The sequence below is a fragment of the Dromaius novaehollandiae genome, chromosome 2 (assembly GCF_036370855.1).
Source record: "Dromaius novaehollandiae isolate bDroNov1 chromosome 2, bDroNov1.hap1, whole genome shotgun sequence".
NCBI lineage: Eukaryota > Metazoa > Chordata > Aves > Casuariiformes > Dromaiidae > Dromaius > Dromaius novaehollandiae.
Window position 1 is genome coordinate 52,672,608 of NC_088099.1, and position 15,853 is coordinate 52,688,460.

The following is a 15,853-nucleotide window of genomic DNA, read 5'->3' on the forward strand; positions in this document are numbered from 1 at the left end:
GAGGCCGTCTAGCGTGAACCGCAGAATGGCTGAGCAGGCGACCCCAGCGCAAGGCTGCACAGCCCCGGTGCCTGCGCCCACTCCCATTCTCACCTGGGCTGTCTCCCAGTGACTCTCTGCAGGAAAGGACCAGCTCCCGGAGGGCTGGGGGAAGTTTGCTGCAGAGTCTCCCAACCTTGCCTCCAGCCTGGCTTTAAGTCTCAAAGGGGGAGACGTTGGTTTGAATGTTCTGGGTGAGGAACAGGTTGATTGCACTCTTATTTAGTGTCCAAATGCTCCCACCATTTCAGTATTGTCTTGGGTAGTATTGCCTCTTCCCTCTTGCCACATTTTAGAGAAAAAGATCGAGCCTCTCTGCACTCTTGTAAAGGATGAATTTTCAGGAGACATTTTCGAGAGAGGGTTCCCATCTAGATCAAGACACCTCAGACAGAGGTTCGTCCTTCTGCCTGGTGTTTCCACATGGTTAGTTTGAGGCAGCTGCATGCTGATTTTAGCAGATCACGTATCAGTGTAATGACTGCTCCAGATCACATCCTGAAGAGTCTCTCAGCATGAACTGCACACAGATGCCAACAGAGGATATGGGATTTCATTGTGGGGCCAAGCACCTACTGCTTGAGTGCCTAGTACACCCTCACTGCACACCCTGGATCTTGCGTGCCTTCACTCAACAGAAAACAGAGAGAGAAAGATGCAGGTCTGAGGTCACATCATTTGAGGTCACCTATTAATTGTTCATTGCTCAACTGATACCAGAAAGAAACCTGACAATTAAATTCAGCAATACAGCTATCGTCAAACGCGCACAAAGCCTGCAGGAGCTCAAATAGAAAGGTAACATATGGGTAAGGCTGAAAAAGCTAATTTTAACATGATTTAGTTTAGCAAGGAACACATCCTAATTCAAAGTCTGGCTTTATTCTTAACTCGCATTTGTTATGCTTAGAGTTATTTTTCTAAAGGCTGATTCTCATTTTTAGTAATTATTAAGACATGCTGATTTGCAATACATGTGGTGTTTATACTAGATTTGGTACTTTTCCTTTGGTAAATTGAAGAATGTATGATTAAGCATCTTATTTTTTAGACTTTATTTTGTTAGAAAAAGGTAAATAATACTTTTTATTTCTGAGGGGATTCCTTTTTATTCATGATTTGCGTTAAGCTTCTTTGGATGGAAATCTGAATTATATATGCAAGGCAAAATCATGATATGTTATAGTAAGTTAAATATAAATATATGGAATATTATGAATAAATTAGAACAAAACATTTATCAAAAAATATTTTGAAGTTAAAACTATTTGATTAACAAGTTCTTTTGGGCCATATGTCCTTGAAAATACCTAGTATTAGTGGCTATTAACTCTCCATCTTGTAGGTTTTGTCATCAGATTATTTATTTTCTTCCTCTAGGTTTCAACTCCCAATTGACTTGTCAGACTCTAATGATCACTGTATTGAAATTAGCTAACATGCAGCAAAAAATAAGATTACCCACATATAATTTCTCACTCCAGCAAATTCTACTCTTTAAATCATTATAGGTGATTCAACCTTTTGTTGACTGAACTTTTGTGACTGGCAGCACATATACAGACAGGTTTCTTTTTTTTTTAGAGTGCAATTTACATGAATGTCATAAATTAAATCTACTCTGTAATATATGTTGTCATATCAATATTCAGGTCATGAGTCATAAACACATTCTGTTAGAAAATACTCGTGACAGTGGTCCCAGTTGCATGTCTGCCATTACTGAAGCCATCAGTGTTTTGTTTTCTCTTTCTCACCAAGGCAGAAAAATAAATCATCAAGCTTACATTTTACTTTCTTTGTTCATCTGCTCCTAAGTTAGCCTGGAAATGGGTCAGTTAGTGCTCTTTTATTCTGCTTAAGATTAATTTTCTTTCTTATAAAGCAAAAAAAGAATTTTCTATCTATCTTTGTTTATAAAACTGTTTTTTGCTCAAGGCTCTGCATCTCTTCATATCAATCAGCCAAGACTAGTATGTGAGACAGAAAGTAGGACAAAGATCCCCAAAGAGTGACAAAAAATGAAATGACATATCAAGCTGGAAAAATTGCAGGGTCATTTCCCTTTCAGCTTCAATGAAATATTTTGATTTTTGAGTCAGCATTTATGACATAAATAGTTTGCAATTATAAAAATAGTAAGGTGATAAAGACTGACATTTGCAGAATGCATTTTGCTACCATATTTTAGCAAGGCAGGAACAAACAGGACTGACTTGTCCAAGATCATACAGTTAAAAGCATAAACCCAGAAGCCAAGTCCATGTTTTTGGATGCCTAATCAGGCGATCAGAACACCAGGCTCCTATGAGACAGAAGTAGAATCACCTCACAAAGAAAAACACCCAAGAAGTATAAAGTTTCAGGAACTTACCTTAAGAAATCCCCATATGCATGGACACACTCTACTCGCCAAAGAAATAAACACTTTCTAGGATGTCAGAAAGAAAATAAGAAGCTCATTGCCCTGTAGCCTTCACCAGTGTACACAAATTTAGTACTATTGACGTCCAGTCCTTTCTGATACCCGACTGAGTCAACAGACCGTAGTAGTTCAGATAGTCCATCTCAGTTGGGACATTGAGGCTTGAATGTCCTGCATTAAGATGTGAAGAACCTGAACCTCTGGTTTTGCTTGTCTTCCTTCTATACCAGTGAAACTCATCCAGTTTTCACCAGATTTACCCCACTTTCACACAAGCAGAAAGATTAAAAAGTGACTGGAAAGAGTTTATACCAGGTGCAAGTGTACTCACATAGCTGCTTCCAGTGCATGGACAACAGAACTTACAGATCTCTCCAACGTTATATGTTTAAACATTTCACTCAAATATGGGTATCTTCATGTAACCATGATTTTGACCGTGAGTCTTTAAAACAGCAGTTCTTTTTAGAGGAAATATGGAAAATTGCTTAATTTGTATTGTAAGAAATTATCAGAGATACTTTTTTTCCCCCAACCCAATAGCACAAATGTTAAGGGAGATCCATAGTTTTTGGTGTGCATCCACTCAGTTCCATGTTAGATTAGAAACTTGAAATAATTGTATGGTCATGAACTACAATTCTGCAGGTGGTAACAGCATAGATATTCTCTTTCACTTAATGATTCTCTCACTGAAACTCAGGCCTATTCTCCTGCCATTCACAGATGTAAAAATTCATTTTCAGGATGGCTTTAAAGTCATCAGTTCTAATGAAAGAGACAAATAAATTAAGCCTGATCAGGAGAAGTTAGTGACAGTGTACTCCAGGTAAGGGTTCAGTCAGGCACATAAGAATTGTCCACATTCATGACAGGCAGCTAGCCCGAGCCTGAAGAACACATGCAGTGAGTGTGGCCCTGTTCTTGGTGCATGAGGAACTCCTAACAGGAGGTTCCAGACCTACAAATCAACACTTTTGCACCCCTCAAGCTTGTCACATGTTCTCCATTCCTGAATTTCTCCATCGCTAAATTGGGATGATCAATACACATCCCCTGGGATATCATAACGCTCAGCTGACTAACGTTGGCAAAGCACATAGTTCCGAATGAAAGCTGCTACATAAGTACAGAGAGTTGCAGCTATCTGCTTGATGTGGCTGCACTTTTTATTTCTCCCTTTTACTGACTGATATTTCATGCATCCTCCCTTGCACTTGAAGCAGTAAACGAACAGAAGTTATGAAGTGCGCCTTCCAAACTTCCCTCCCACTCACCTCTCCTCCATCTGTTGGAGACAGAGATCTTATTTGCTGCAGAAGTGCTGTCTGGCTAAAAATGTGAGCACTTTTTAAAGTATGATCCTACTCTCTCCTCCACGCACACCCACTGCCCAAGTGTTTCGTTTTGAAATATGACATTGCTTCTCAGATAACACCCTCTGTAAGAAGAGGATTCTAGAGCAGATTCTATTAGGTGCTGACTAAAACGCTGCTTTAAGTACCCCTATGGTGTTCACTGCTGATCATCTCCACCCTGTCTCTTGGGAATGGAAAGAACAGAGGATATCCGACAATAAAGAATATTTTGCTTTCTCTTTTCCCTGCCACAAACAGTCCAATTCAGTAATATGCCTCACTATTTCCAAATCTGGGGCTTTAATCCTGAGTCTTGTGACCAGTTGGTATTTCTCTTAACTACTTGGGTCCGGGAAGCAAGTGTTCTTTTGATATTTTCTAATTTGAAAGAAAGCAATGACTCCAGTGCCGTCTCTGAGGAAGAAAATTAGAAAGGTTTGGCTGAACACACTCTAAAAGACTCAGAAAATAAAAAGGTACATAGAAAGCATCAACATTATTTAAAACACACAACATAAGTCTTTATTTTTAAGACAGCGTGCAAAATTTTAAGCCAGTGGAATTGGTACTATGAAGAGTGAGGAAAGCTTGTGATCGTGAGGGCAAGACTGTCCACCAAGAGTAACTAACAGGAATACAAAAAACAGTCTTCAGACAGTATTCTATTCCAGACCTCAAAGTCTAAGCCCAAGATATTGTTTAAAGAGAAAGTGCAATAGTTATTAGAAGAAAAAGGCAGGCATCACCTCATTTACCGTTGAGGTAAAACCTCCCAGTTTCATTCCCATTCTGAATTTTGTAACCTTAATCAAGAGAAAAGTTTGCACAATTTGGAACTTTTTTTTTGAGTTTGATCAGCCAAAGGGTGTATTCTTCTCAATCATATATAATGCTTTCTATACATAGAGATAGACATGTGTGTGTGTACAAATAAATATAAAACATCTGAGACACTCAGGCTAAAAGAAACATTAATAAGTAAAAGGTCCTAGAGAATCATTTCATGTGTGAGAAGAAAAAAAATGTGGAAGCCTGACTAGAAAGTTTTTTCTGGTAAAAGCATAATTCTTAATTAGAGCTATCTAATTCCAGCATTTGGGAAGTGCAGGCCCTTGAGGAGCCTGTGTTGCCTTTGGCTCATGACTTCACCACTTCTACTCCCAGTAAAGTGCTCCTGTGTGTGGAGGAGGAGCATTGCTAGGATTGAATACACATTCAATCACCACACTGAATGCATGATTTACTGTGAGTTGGGAAAATATGTCTGCAATGCCAGACAACCCTGGATTCTCATGAAACGTGTTTTAACCTGCTTTTCTGCATCTTTTTTTAGTAATCTTCACAGGATGAGTTCAAAATGGGGAAGGTTGGAAGATAAGTCTCAGTCAAGAGGTAGCATTTTCTGTTCTGCCTCACATTGTTTGGTTAGCTAATGCATGATTCGAAGAAATTGTGTCCTTATGGAAGAAAAGACACAACTCAAAGCTGTAGTACAGACCTCCATCAATTCAATTCTTTGAGTTCAAAGCAATTCTTATAAAAGACTTCAACCTGAAAAGCAGATGCATCACTGATGACAAATAAAGGTCCAGGCTACACTACAAAGTGATTACAGTTCATATTAAAAGCTTATTACAACTAGATGGAAATGTTTGCCTATTGAGGAAGGGCCGCCAGTCCCACGTGATGACCTTAGCCTTGGACAAGCTTTGAGTCAAACCTGAGAGCTGTTCAACAGAGTTATAACTCAGTTTGGCCAAAGGTGACTGTCTAATCTAGGTCCTCAAAATACTACTTACTAAAAATTCAGCATCATTACCTTGATGACTCCCAAGCCACAAGAGCTTCAAAAAAATCCTCCAGCAAGAAATAGGCACAGGTAGTATTTCTAAACTAGAAAACACAAAATAGGCAAGGGTGAGAGGAAGAGAAGGGACTATTGGCCTTAGAATGGGTGGTGGAAATGGACAAAATTCTCCTTTCTCTTCACAGCACTGTACCAAACAGTCAGCTAGGTTATACTAAAAACATTATATAATAATAATAAATTATAAAATAATATAATAATAATAAATTATATAAGTTACAGCCAGGCTATACTAAAAATATTCCATATAACAAATCTCAAAGTATTCTCCTCCCCACTACAACAAACCTGCTGCAGAACACACAGCTTATAAATATCCAGGCTCACAGATACAGTTCATTGTACTACAAGATTTTCCTTTTTAAGCGTCAGTGACTCCTCCAGCCAGAGTACAGAAATAATGAGAATCTGTGAATGTAACATGTTAGGAAACTCCTTCCTATTGGCTTGTGCTTAATCTCATCTGAACAGCAGACACACTCAAAGTGACAGGGTCAAGAAAAAGTGAGATTGCCCAGGCATGTTATTTACAGAGACAGGCAGAGTTGCTGGAAGCTTAAAGGTATTTTTTGTTACTTAAGTACTCGCTTTAGCTTGATCCCTCTGTTCTTTATGCAGGTCTCCAGCCAAGGGTACCTTGCTAACTGCTCAAAGTGCCTCTTAAAGGAAACTAGGCCATGTTTTATCCAAGATCTGTGGAAAACAGGTTGTTCTGCATTATTTATTAACACAAAGGAGTTAAATGCTTTATATCTGCCTAGATATCAGGGTTCGAATAAATACAGCAGCACTCCTCACTTACTATATCCCTCTAAGGGAAAAAATATTGTGCAGGATTGTAAAGCACTAGTCATCCTAAAAATCTCACAGCTGTGTAAGAATTGATGGAGCTGTGTAGGCAATATTGATACCCAGTTAATGGACCCAAGGGCAGCAGTAGCATCATCGCCAAAGGAATGGTGTATGAAACAGGAAGGGTGAGTCCTATTTCTTGCCTTGCAACTTGACCCAGTAAAGGAGCTGACTGACTGGGGGGAAGAGGAGGAAGGGTGAGGGAAAAGGCCCCAAAGAGCAATTGGCCACTGCATAAGACAAGGTATCAGGCTACACAGCCCCTACACAACCCAGAACATCTAATTCTTACACACCCAGAACTGCCATACTTTGACAAGGCTGAGCAGTTCAGCCTGTATTTACCTGTAAGTCAATCCAGGATCCAGGAACTAGGCAGCTCTGCCTCTTCTTCTACCTTACTCCAGCAAAGAACTCCCCAAAGATCTTGCACACCAGTAGGATCATTGTAAAACATGGGGTGGTTCACTTCTGAATAGCCTCTGAGTGGGGGTGCTTTCCCAGGGAACAGGAGATGCAGGTTTAACACCACATCGCCTACAGTTTACCAGTTGAGGAGCCTGGTGACCACACTACTGGCATTTCTACCTTTCCTGAAGATGTTTCACCACGCAGAGAGAAATTCAGCATTTATTTATCAGAGTAAGTGGGCTCAACCCTGCCCTGGCAACTAAGCACCACTGACACTGGAGTCACAGGTCCCCTTCCAAGAGTTGGTTGGTTTTTAAATGTAGGACTACCAGTATTGACACCTGCAGCTACAACACAAGTCCTTACTGAATGGGTCCCTCTTCTAACCTCCATCTATCCCCAAAAATCTTCAATTAACTAAGCTTCAGCAGCAACTGTAGTGAATGCTCCTCTAGACAAATCAGCCCATGGGTCAGAGCATCCTTCCAGGAGATCAGTTTAAAGCCCAGGTGTCTCAGAAGCCTAAGATAAGTACTCCAGCCACTAGGCTATTATGTGAGTACCCATCATCACTTTCTCCTCTATATGAATTTTTTCTGATTGTGTCCTAATGAAAGATAAAGAGCTCTGATTTCTCCTTTAAAGGAGAGACGATTGAAGTTTCTCAGCTGCATACTTCTGACACTTTTCTGCTTCCCAGTATAAGCTCCAAAGATAAAGAGTCTGAGACTCACCTCTATCCTCAGTGTTTTCCTTTCTGCATGTCTTTTGCTGACACATGCCATTTCAGATGCCAGCACTTCACAGCTCAGCGCTCTTCTGCTCTGTGTCCAACTTTCTCCATGGGAAACAGGCACCTCATCCACTTAGGCTTCACAGTCCTTTCAGGCAACTCGCCCTTCAACAGCTCTTCTTTCTTTGGGGACCCTGCCCATCGCTACTAGAAATGTAAACTCCCTGGGAAAAAGGCTACATAGTGCACGTAGAGAACCCCAAATAATACTGACCTTGACTGGGACATTACTAATAATATTGGAGTAATTTAACGTTCAGCAATTACCTAAGCTGACAAGGCAAGTCAGCAACAGATCTCATGTTTTGCGCTAATGACATAAGCATTCATCTACCTACATTAAAAAAAGAGGAAAGAAAAGGAAAGGAAAGGAAAGGCAATGCTTGCAGACAGCTGCAAAACTGAAGGGTTTTTTTATACCACCTTCACAAGGACTGCAGTAGGAGGAAAAAGGGGGCTGATTAACCTCTCCTCAGTCTATACACAGGAAAAGAATGTTGCTGAGCAGCAGAAATGGTCTAACAGTTGTACTGTATGTGCTCATTTCCTGTTGATTTCTTCGTGTTACTTTTCTTCTCTATTTCTAGGGAAGCAGCCAACTGTTAAACAGCTCAGTGTGGTGCCTTGAATGTTCCATCCCTGACTGTTTGAAGGTAAAAACCTCATCCCATGATTACATAAAACATTTCTAGCACAGGACAAGCAAACATTGTAATAAATAATTCCCAAAGAGGCATACAGCAGTGTGATACAGCTTCTGTGAAGACCTATTCACCTTTTACAAAAGGGAATTACAGGGATTTACTTCTAGGAAATTTAATGAAAACTAGTCACTGTCATCACCATTACTTATTTTCCTGCAGAATGTCTTAGAGTTAACCTAAATCTGTCAGTTTGCTGGAATTTCAGCACTGATCTACACAGGACAATTTAGAAACCAGTTTTGCTTGGTCAATGAAAGCTGGTATGACAATCTTCAATTCCTTTTAGTTTAGGTTGATCAGAAGCCCAATGTCTGGAATATTGATATTATTAAATCATTAACAATTGAAACTTCGCATGCAGACTAAACCTAACATGAACCATAGAGAAGTATTCTTTAGACTTGGATTCTTTGGCTCCAAACATTGCTTTCACAGATAAAGCAGCACAGAATGATCATAAATAAGGATTCAAAGACACTAACCCATCCTCCTGCAGCCAAGGCAGGATCAACATGACCAAAAAAAAAAAAAAAAAAAAAGCCCCCACACCATACATACACATCACCTATGCACATACACATAACATGCTCAGAGCATGGGCTAAAAGCAGTATCACAAGTCCAGAGGCCAGGACTTGAAATAAATGGTGTAATTTTTGCAGATATAGAGTATTTGTTTGGAATGGCTATTAATCTGAAAATTTGGCTGCTTTGACTGCTGTTTGACATTACCTTACTTGAGTGTATTTGCATTCAGAAATCTTGGCATGAAGCACATAGTCATGAAAACTACGAAATAAAGCACAAACCCTTCCATTGCCTGACCAAACCAGCTCTTATAAATCAATCCGGAGAAAGGCTATGGGGTAAGTGTAGAGAGCGCAGAATGTCTGCATTACCAGCAGATCACCTTACTTCAGTTATACTGACAGTCTACCCAGAAAACACCTAGTTCTGAATTGGGTTCTCAACTGGGATAAGCAGATCTGCCATAATTATCAAGTTTACACACTCTACAACTATTAAGCCTTACGCTACTTCAGATGTGTTAATTAATTCCAATATAATTAAACCTGGGCAAGCACCTTCTCTCAAAAAGCAACATTACTTCCAGCAGGAATTCTTCACATACACATGCACACTATCTTTTATAAAAGACGCACTTTAAATTCACCTCCTTGCAGACAACCAGTCATCAGTGATACTTCCTGAAGTTGAACTTAAAACCTATTTTTTCCAGAAATAACCACCTGTATTTTTATTTCATAGGTGCTAGGGAAGACACTAAAAACCTAAGACATCTACTACACTAAGACGAACAGGTAAAGAGTACAGGTGCTGTATAGTATTTTGCTAACAGATTTCTGAGTTACATGCTAACTGAAAGCCTGAATGACAGAGGTGCTGCAAATCTGTAACACAGCAAGACATAGAAAGTCCTACTTTTAGTAGTGCAGATGTGGAGGTTTTTGTGAAAACTGAATGCTCCAAGAGCAGAGGCAGAGGCCCAACAACAATGGCTGTAGTCACCTTCCATCTGAGAAAGCACGCTTCATAACTGGTTTTGAGCAAATAACATCACAGGGATTGCTGGCAATAAAACCTTTTAGTTTATTTACACTGAGATCAGACAAGGTTTTTGTGAAATTCCCCTCTGCCATGTTCTCTGCAAGCATAAAGGCAAAAGGCTTCCCTTCGCAAATGAAAGCAAATGCTTAAAACGTAGTGAGCGTTTAAATGTTTCGCTGAGTCAGAGCTCGTAAGAGCTAGTTATTGTTAGGAATATGTTTTGGAATAAATCTTTGGGCAATATTATACAAGGATGTTTTTAAGAGGAATACAGGAGAAAAGAATTTGAAGATCTCCTTCGCTTACAGCCCTTTGCTGTATTAATATAGTAATATATGAGGTTCAGGCAAATGAGAGGTTTTTTTCCTTCTTCTCGAGGAGCTTGGAGTTTGGAGAAATATTTGTCATATTTTTAGACCCCACCCCTTTCTCCCAAACCACAGTAAATGATTCTTTCTTCTGTTTCATTTAGATGTCATTTTTGTATCATCAGGGAGAGATTTTAAGTCACTGGTTTCCATAAAACTGGTTTCTTTTGAAGCCTTTCCTAAATTCTTTTCAACTTAACATGGTTTAGACAGGTAGAAGTGGGCGGATCAGCTTGACAGCCTGCATCTACTATTCAATTCCGAGTGTTTTGATACAATATGCACCTTGCATGTACCAAGGCACCTGTCAGAGGTCTTAAGTCCCTTTGAGTCAAAGGCATTAACCCATGCCAGAATACTGCAGCTTCCTACCAGGGGTGAGAAGGATTTTTAAATAATCAGAAAAAACAAGAGTAGATCCAGCTGAAGTCCACTTTGTTAATTACACATTCAGATAGGATTAATGCACACAAATCATTATTATCTTAACAGACTACCATGGAAGAGAAAGGTTTATGTTTATTTATGTACACCATCAAAAGGGGAAAGTAATAATAATAATAATAATAATAATAATTTAAGCACTGAGGTTGGGTTAGGAATCCAACCAGATTTCCCACTCTGCATGAGCATTGCCAAAATCTTGGCCTAATATACTTCTGAAATTGTAAGCCCAGAAATGTGAATTTTCATGATTCTGCCATTGAAATGAGTTCCATCTGGGAGAAATGGTTCAAAATCAGAGCCAGCACATTAGGTTTTTTTATTGAAGCATACCAAGGATCATACGTCCCTGCTCCAAGGAAACCACCCGGGATGAAATTCTTAATGTAATATAACTTAGATTCTTATATCTCCTTCTTCATTTTCTCTTTGTTTGGTATTGTACAATTCTGTTTTCAAAGTTTGCTTTCTCCCCACAAAGAGAAAGCAAAAATATGTTCACTAGAACTTTAAAATGTGAATAGTAAGGATCTTTAAATGGTAATTGTCATTAATATGTTCAGATAACATTTAATGCCACAAATTTAAATACTCAAGTCAAGAAACTAAACAGGAAATGTTTTTGGAGTAGTATTAAATGTAAAACATACATCAGCACAAGGCCAACTTTTAACATCAAAGCAAGTTAAAGTTGAGCATTTTTTAAAACCCCAAACCAACAGAAATTTCAACCAAAACATACACAAAGAGCCAAAGAAGCTACATGAATGATCTAAATTTCTTAATTCCTCTGCTTTGCAATTATCTGGCATTCTATTTCATCAATGTATGTTTTCAAAGTACTACTACATGCTCGCTTAAGTAACAAGGGTTTAAAAACAAGCAATTAGGAAAGTGTCTTCTTCTGGCAGACGAGCAATTACAATGCAATAGATAACTATTACTGCTGCCCATATCGCTCCATTCTACAGCAGCATTTCATTTTTATCCACATGAAGTGTCCCACTTCCAAGACAGCACAATAACAAGTTATTAAGTTTTCTGCAAAAGTGTAATTGTTAAAACATACTGTTTTGTTTGGACAAAGCCACTCCCTTTTCAAGGCAAAATATTTCAACAACTAAACAATACCTTAACTAAGCATGTTTAATAAACAAAATGACTAGTTTGAAATGTTTTTTAAAGGAGATTAGTGTATGTTAGAGATACTGAAATCCTAGAAGTAAAACAGTGTTGGTAAGAACTGATACTGTACTTTTGACCCAACCTGTAACCTTCACTCATTTAGTCAGTCGCATAGGGCTTTCATAAAGCTTTCAAAAAATGAGACAAGACCAAATGATTTTAAGAACCTTACAGGTTTTATAAAATATTATCATACATTACAAAAAGTTTATCAATTAAAAGATATAAAACACTTCAAATGTATAATGCTCTTTAAAGAAACATTATCTATATTTCAGTATGTACATGTAAGAGTTTATATCAAAACTTGATCAAACAGATAATTTTCATATCTATCCAATTTGATGTACACTGTTGAAAACCTGATTGTGTTCAGAAGTGATCAGAAATTATTCTTGTTTATAAAATTAAATAAGAGAGATACTCTAAGTACCCTACCTGAAGACTCCCAGACATAACAAGACTCAGAAGACAGTGGGTTTACAATAGTTATTTAAAACCATCAATTAAAACCTCTTAAAATTGGAGAAATTTATCTTCTTATTTTTCTGAGTATTCCAGCTCAGAAGAATGATAATGTACATTAACAGGGGGAAAAAAAAGAACACTAGGCAGAAAAATACCCCTGAGATAAGGCAGAAACTTGATTACTTTTTCCTACTTGATTAAGTAAAAATCTACTCTTTGGCTTTTTGTTACTTTCAAGTTACCACATTTGTTTGAAAGGAAATATACCCTGTCATAGGTTTTAACAATTATGTCATCACAGGTAATTATTCTGACTGAATACAAGTAATAAAAAATAATTGCATAAGTTACTATTTTTCTTCAGATTCTTCCCATTTCTGACCCCATTCTTTTATTTTTCTTCTTAATGCTTTTAATTTCTATTGTAAAATTATATTGTTAGAGGATAGAATAGCCACCTGTATTTTATTTCTAACTACCATTTCCTACATTTTCCTTTTCTTCTTGAGGCTTTTTTATGCACAAGTTCTTCAAAAGCCATGCTTTCATCTTCTATGTCATTTTCCAAGTCTCTATCATGGGCAAAACCTATATTAAAAACAAGAAATTAATGCAAAGTGTAAAAACCTGACAACTTTTTCTTTTAACAGTATGACAAAACTATACCATAGCTATTTTATATATCAGCCAAATATCTTTGTATGTGTATAATTATGTTTAAGAAGCATTGGTTTTCATATGACTTAAGCTTGTGGTTAAGAGCTCTGCTAGGATGGAGAGACTGCTAGGCTGCTTGCTGCACTAGAATTTTATTTTTACATGGAAAATCTGTTTCTACTGTTATAGCATTTGACTTTTTCAAGTAAGAATGATCTCTTCTATCAAGGTGCAATTTCGGCAGACAATACATTTGCTTATTGACTTCAAAAGACGGCAAGACAGACTATAATGTTGCTTATAAGACCACAAGAGCACTCCCATGTAGGCTTATTAACTATGTCTTTCTTGGAATAGGAAGGTATAACACAAAGCTTTATCGTGATCAAATTCCCTAAAACAGAGCTGCTTTAATGCTTTAGTGTGATTTGTAAGCCTCATTGCTTCACTGCTTCTTTTTTACACAATTGTTGCAGTCCTACCACTTAAATATGTGCTTAATCCTAAACATACAGGTAGCCACAATGATTAAACTTGTGCTCAAAGGTCTGTGATGCAATAGGCTGCACCAGTGTGTGTTACTTTTAGCAAAAAGCAAAGTGAAATGAAAGTAAAAACAAAAGAAATTCAATTGCACATAGTATTTCTTCCCAGTAATCTTAAAAACAAGGCGAGAACTAGTTTTATTAAGAAGCTGGTCTCCAAGAACTTGGGACCACGCTGTTAACTGCCCATAAATGTACTGCTGTAGCACAGTGAAGAAACAAATAGCACTAACTAATTAGTGCAGGTGAATACAGCTTTTCTTCCTTTTTCAACCCCCGCCAAGCTTCTATCCTGAAGGCTGCACTTGAACCATAGCTACGTGTGTATGTGCATGTGCGCGCATGTATGTGTGCTCATATACTCTATGCAGGCTAGGATTCATCCAGTGCCAGGGGAGGAGGTTTGCTCCACTTGAGCCCCCCTGCAGTCAGCTCTAAGGCTCATACTCTGTTTCAAAGACCCAAGAAAGAAGACTGGATAATTCGCATTTTCCAGAGCACTCCATGGAGGTACCTGTCTCTTGCTGCCTAAGGGTAAGCGAATATCCACAAAACTGCTGACTTTGAGATTGAAATGATGTTTCGAGACCACTACCAAACAGCGACTTCTGGGGAACACAGAAACTTGTGTAATTTGAAAACATACCTTTTTCCTTTATCCTATATGAGTCCATTTTCTTCAGCCACTTATGAGCCTCATCAATGGTGGCAGACAATTTGTTGGCATGTTGGGTCATGATTTCTTCAGCTAAAAGAGAATGCAATTAACGTTTTATAAGAACACTAGCTGAGAGATGGATAGTGGCTAAAAGCCAAGCAAAAAACAAGATGTCATAGAATAGTGCTGTATGACAATGCTGCAAAGCAAGAAGTCTCAGTCACAGGCAATTACATGTACAAATTCACTACTGGGGACAGAGGTGCTATTTGTATTATTGTCCATGCCAGTCAATATTACTAGCACAATGAGAGGAGAAGTTCACATCTCCATCCTCGTGCTGACCCTTCTAAGGTATACCTGAACCTCCTGGCAACATTATGGTTCATCTATTTGGGGGCATCAAAGAAAGAGTTCCTGGCTTTCAGCATCCCTCTGAAATTCTACAAGCCAAAGAACAACATGGAGTCAAAATGTTGGGGCCGTTGTTTAATTACCCTGGGAAAAGTAATCCCAAAGGCAAATGACTTCTGTAAATAGATTTCTACCAAGTGGAGGAACAAGGTAACATTCATCAAGCAATTATCATAACAAAATCAAGTATTAGCTAATTAATATTTATATTAAATATATCCATCACTATCACAGTTCACTGAGCAGAAAGCCAACTACATAAGTAGCAAACACTATGAACTTCATCCATATGTAAAAGCTTTCCACTTGGAGTACAGATAAAATGAACACATCAAAGTGAAGAGCACAACCTAACATTTAGTTACAAACTTAACATATTTCACTGATCAGAACGGATGAGCAAGTCAAACCTTACAGTTTTTCATTACTCCCAGCCATCACAAGCAAACAACTTGACAGGGCTGGTGAATTTCTATGACTAAAGCCACTAACAATGTTTTGATTTCAGATGTCACTTTCCCAGAGCAAACACCTCAAACAATTTTGCTCCTAGGTCACTCATTCATTGATTCAATTTTTCTTGCAAAAAATCAGCAAATCAGCTTTAAGAATATGGGGAAAGAAAGCAAGTATCAAAATATGCATCTCCTAAGTTCCATAACCTACTGGACATTAGTATACTAGTTTTGCCTTTGACAGCTTGTCCCCCAGTACGGATTTGTAGTCAAATATCCACTTTTGTTCAGTCCTAGCGAAATTAGAAGTTCAAGGGCAGATCAGTCAGAGATATTCCTACCCAAAGACTAAAGGTACTTCCGGCACTACTCTATCCCTGCATACCCAAATTACCATGGTTGGAAGAATAAAACAAGTAAGAAACAGGAGGAAAATTAGCAAAGATTTTCAGGTCTAGTGCTAACTTATGAGGTGTTTTAAGACTGTGTAAATTCAGAAAACACAGCACATCTGATCATGTAGTTAAAATGCAACACTGTTTGCTTTATCTGTACTATCTGATACACTTATTACTGTTTTGGAAAATGTCAGAATATTTAATATTTTCTTACATGCTGCCTTAGTTCCTCTCTCCCTCAGCT

The 15,853-nt window shown here is 38.2% G+C and overlaps 1 protein-coding gene across 3 annotated transcripts in view; it reads right to left on the reverse strand.

Moving 5' to 3' along the window:
- Positions 1–10,803: 10,803 nt before the first annotated feature.
- TRANK1 (tetratricopeptide repeat and ankyrin repeat containing 1) overlaps positions 10,804–15,853 on the reverse strand; it is a 47,628-nt gene continuing 42,578 nt past the window's right edge. For all 3 annotated transcript variants that reach the window (XM_064506511.1, XM_064506510.1, XM_026101357.2), the window contains 2 exons: positions 14,331–14,432; positions 10,804–13,070 (listed from right to left, as the gene is read on the reverse strand). In XM_064506511.1, coding sequence (XP_064362581.1) covers positions 12,958–13,070; positions 14,331–14,432 — 215 coding nt within the window. In that variant the 3' untranslated portion in view covers positions 10,804–12,957. The remainder of the gene's footprint in view (positions 13,071–14,330; positions 14,433–15,853) is intronic.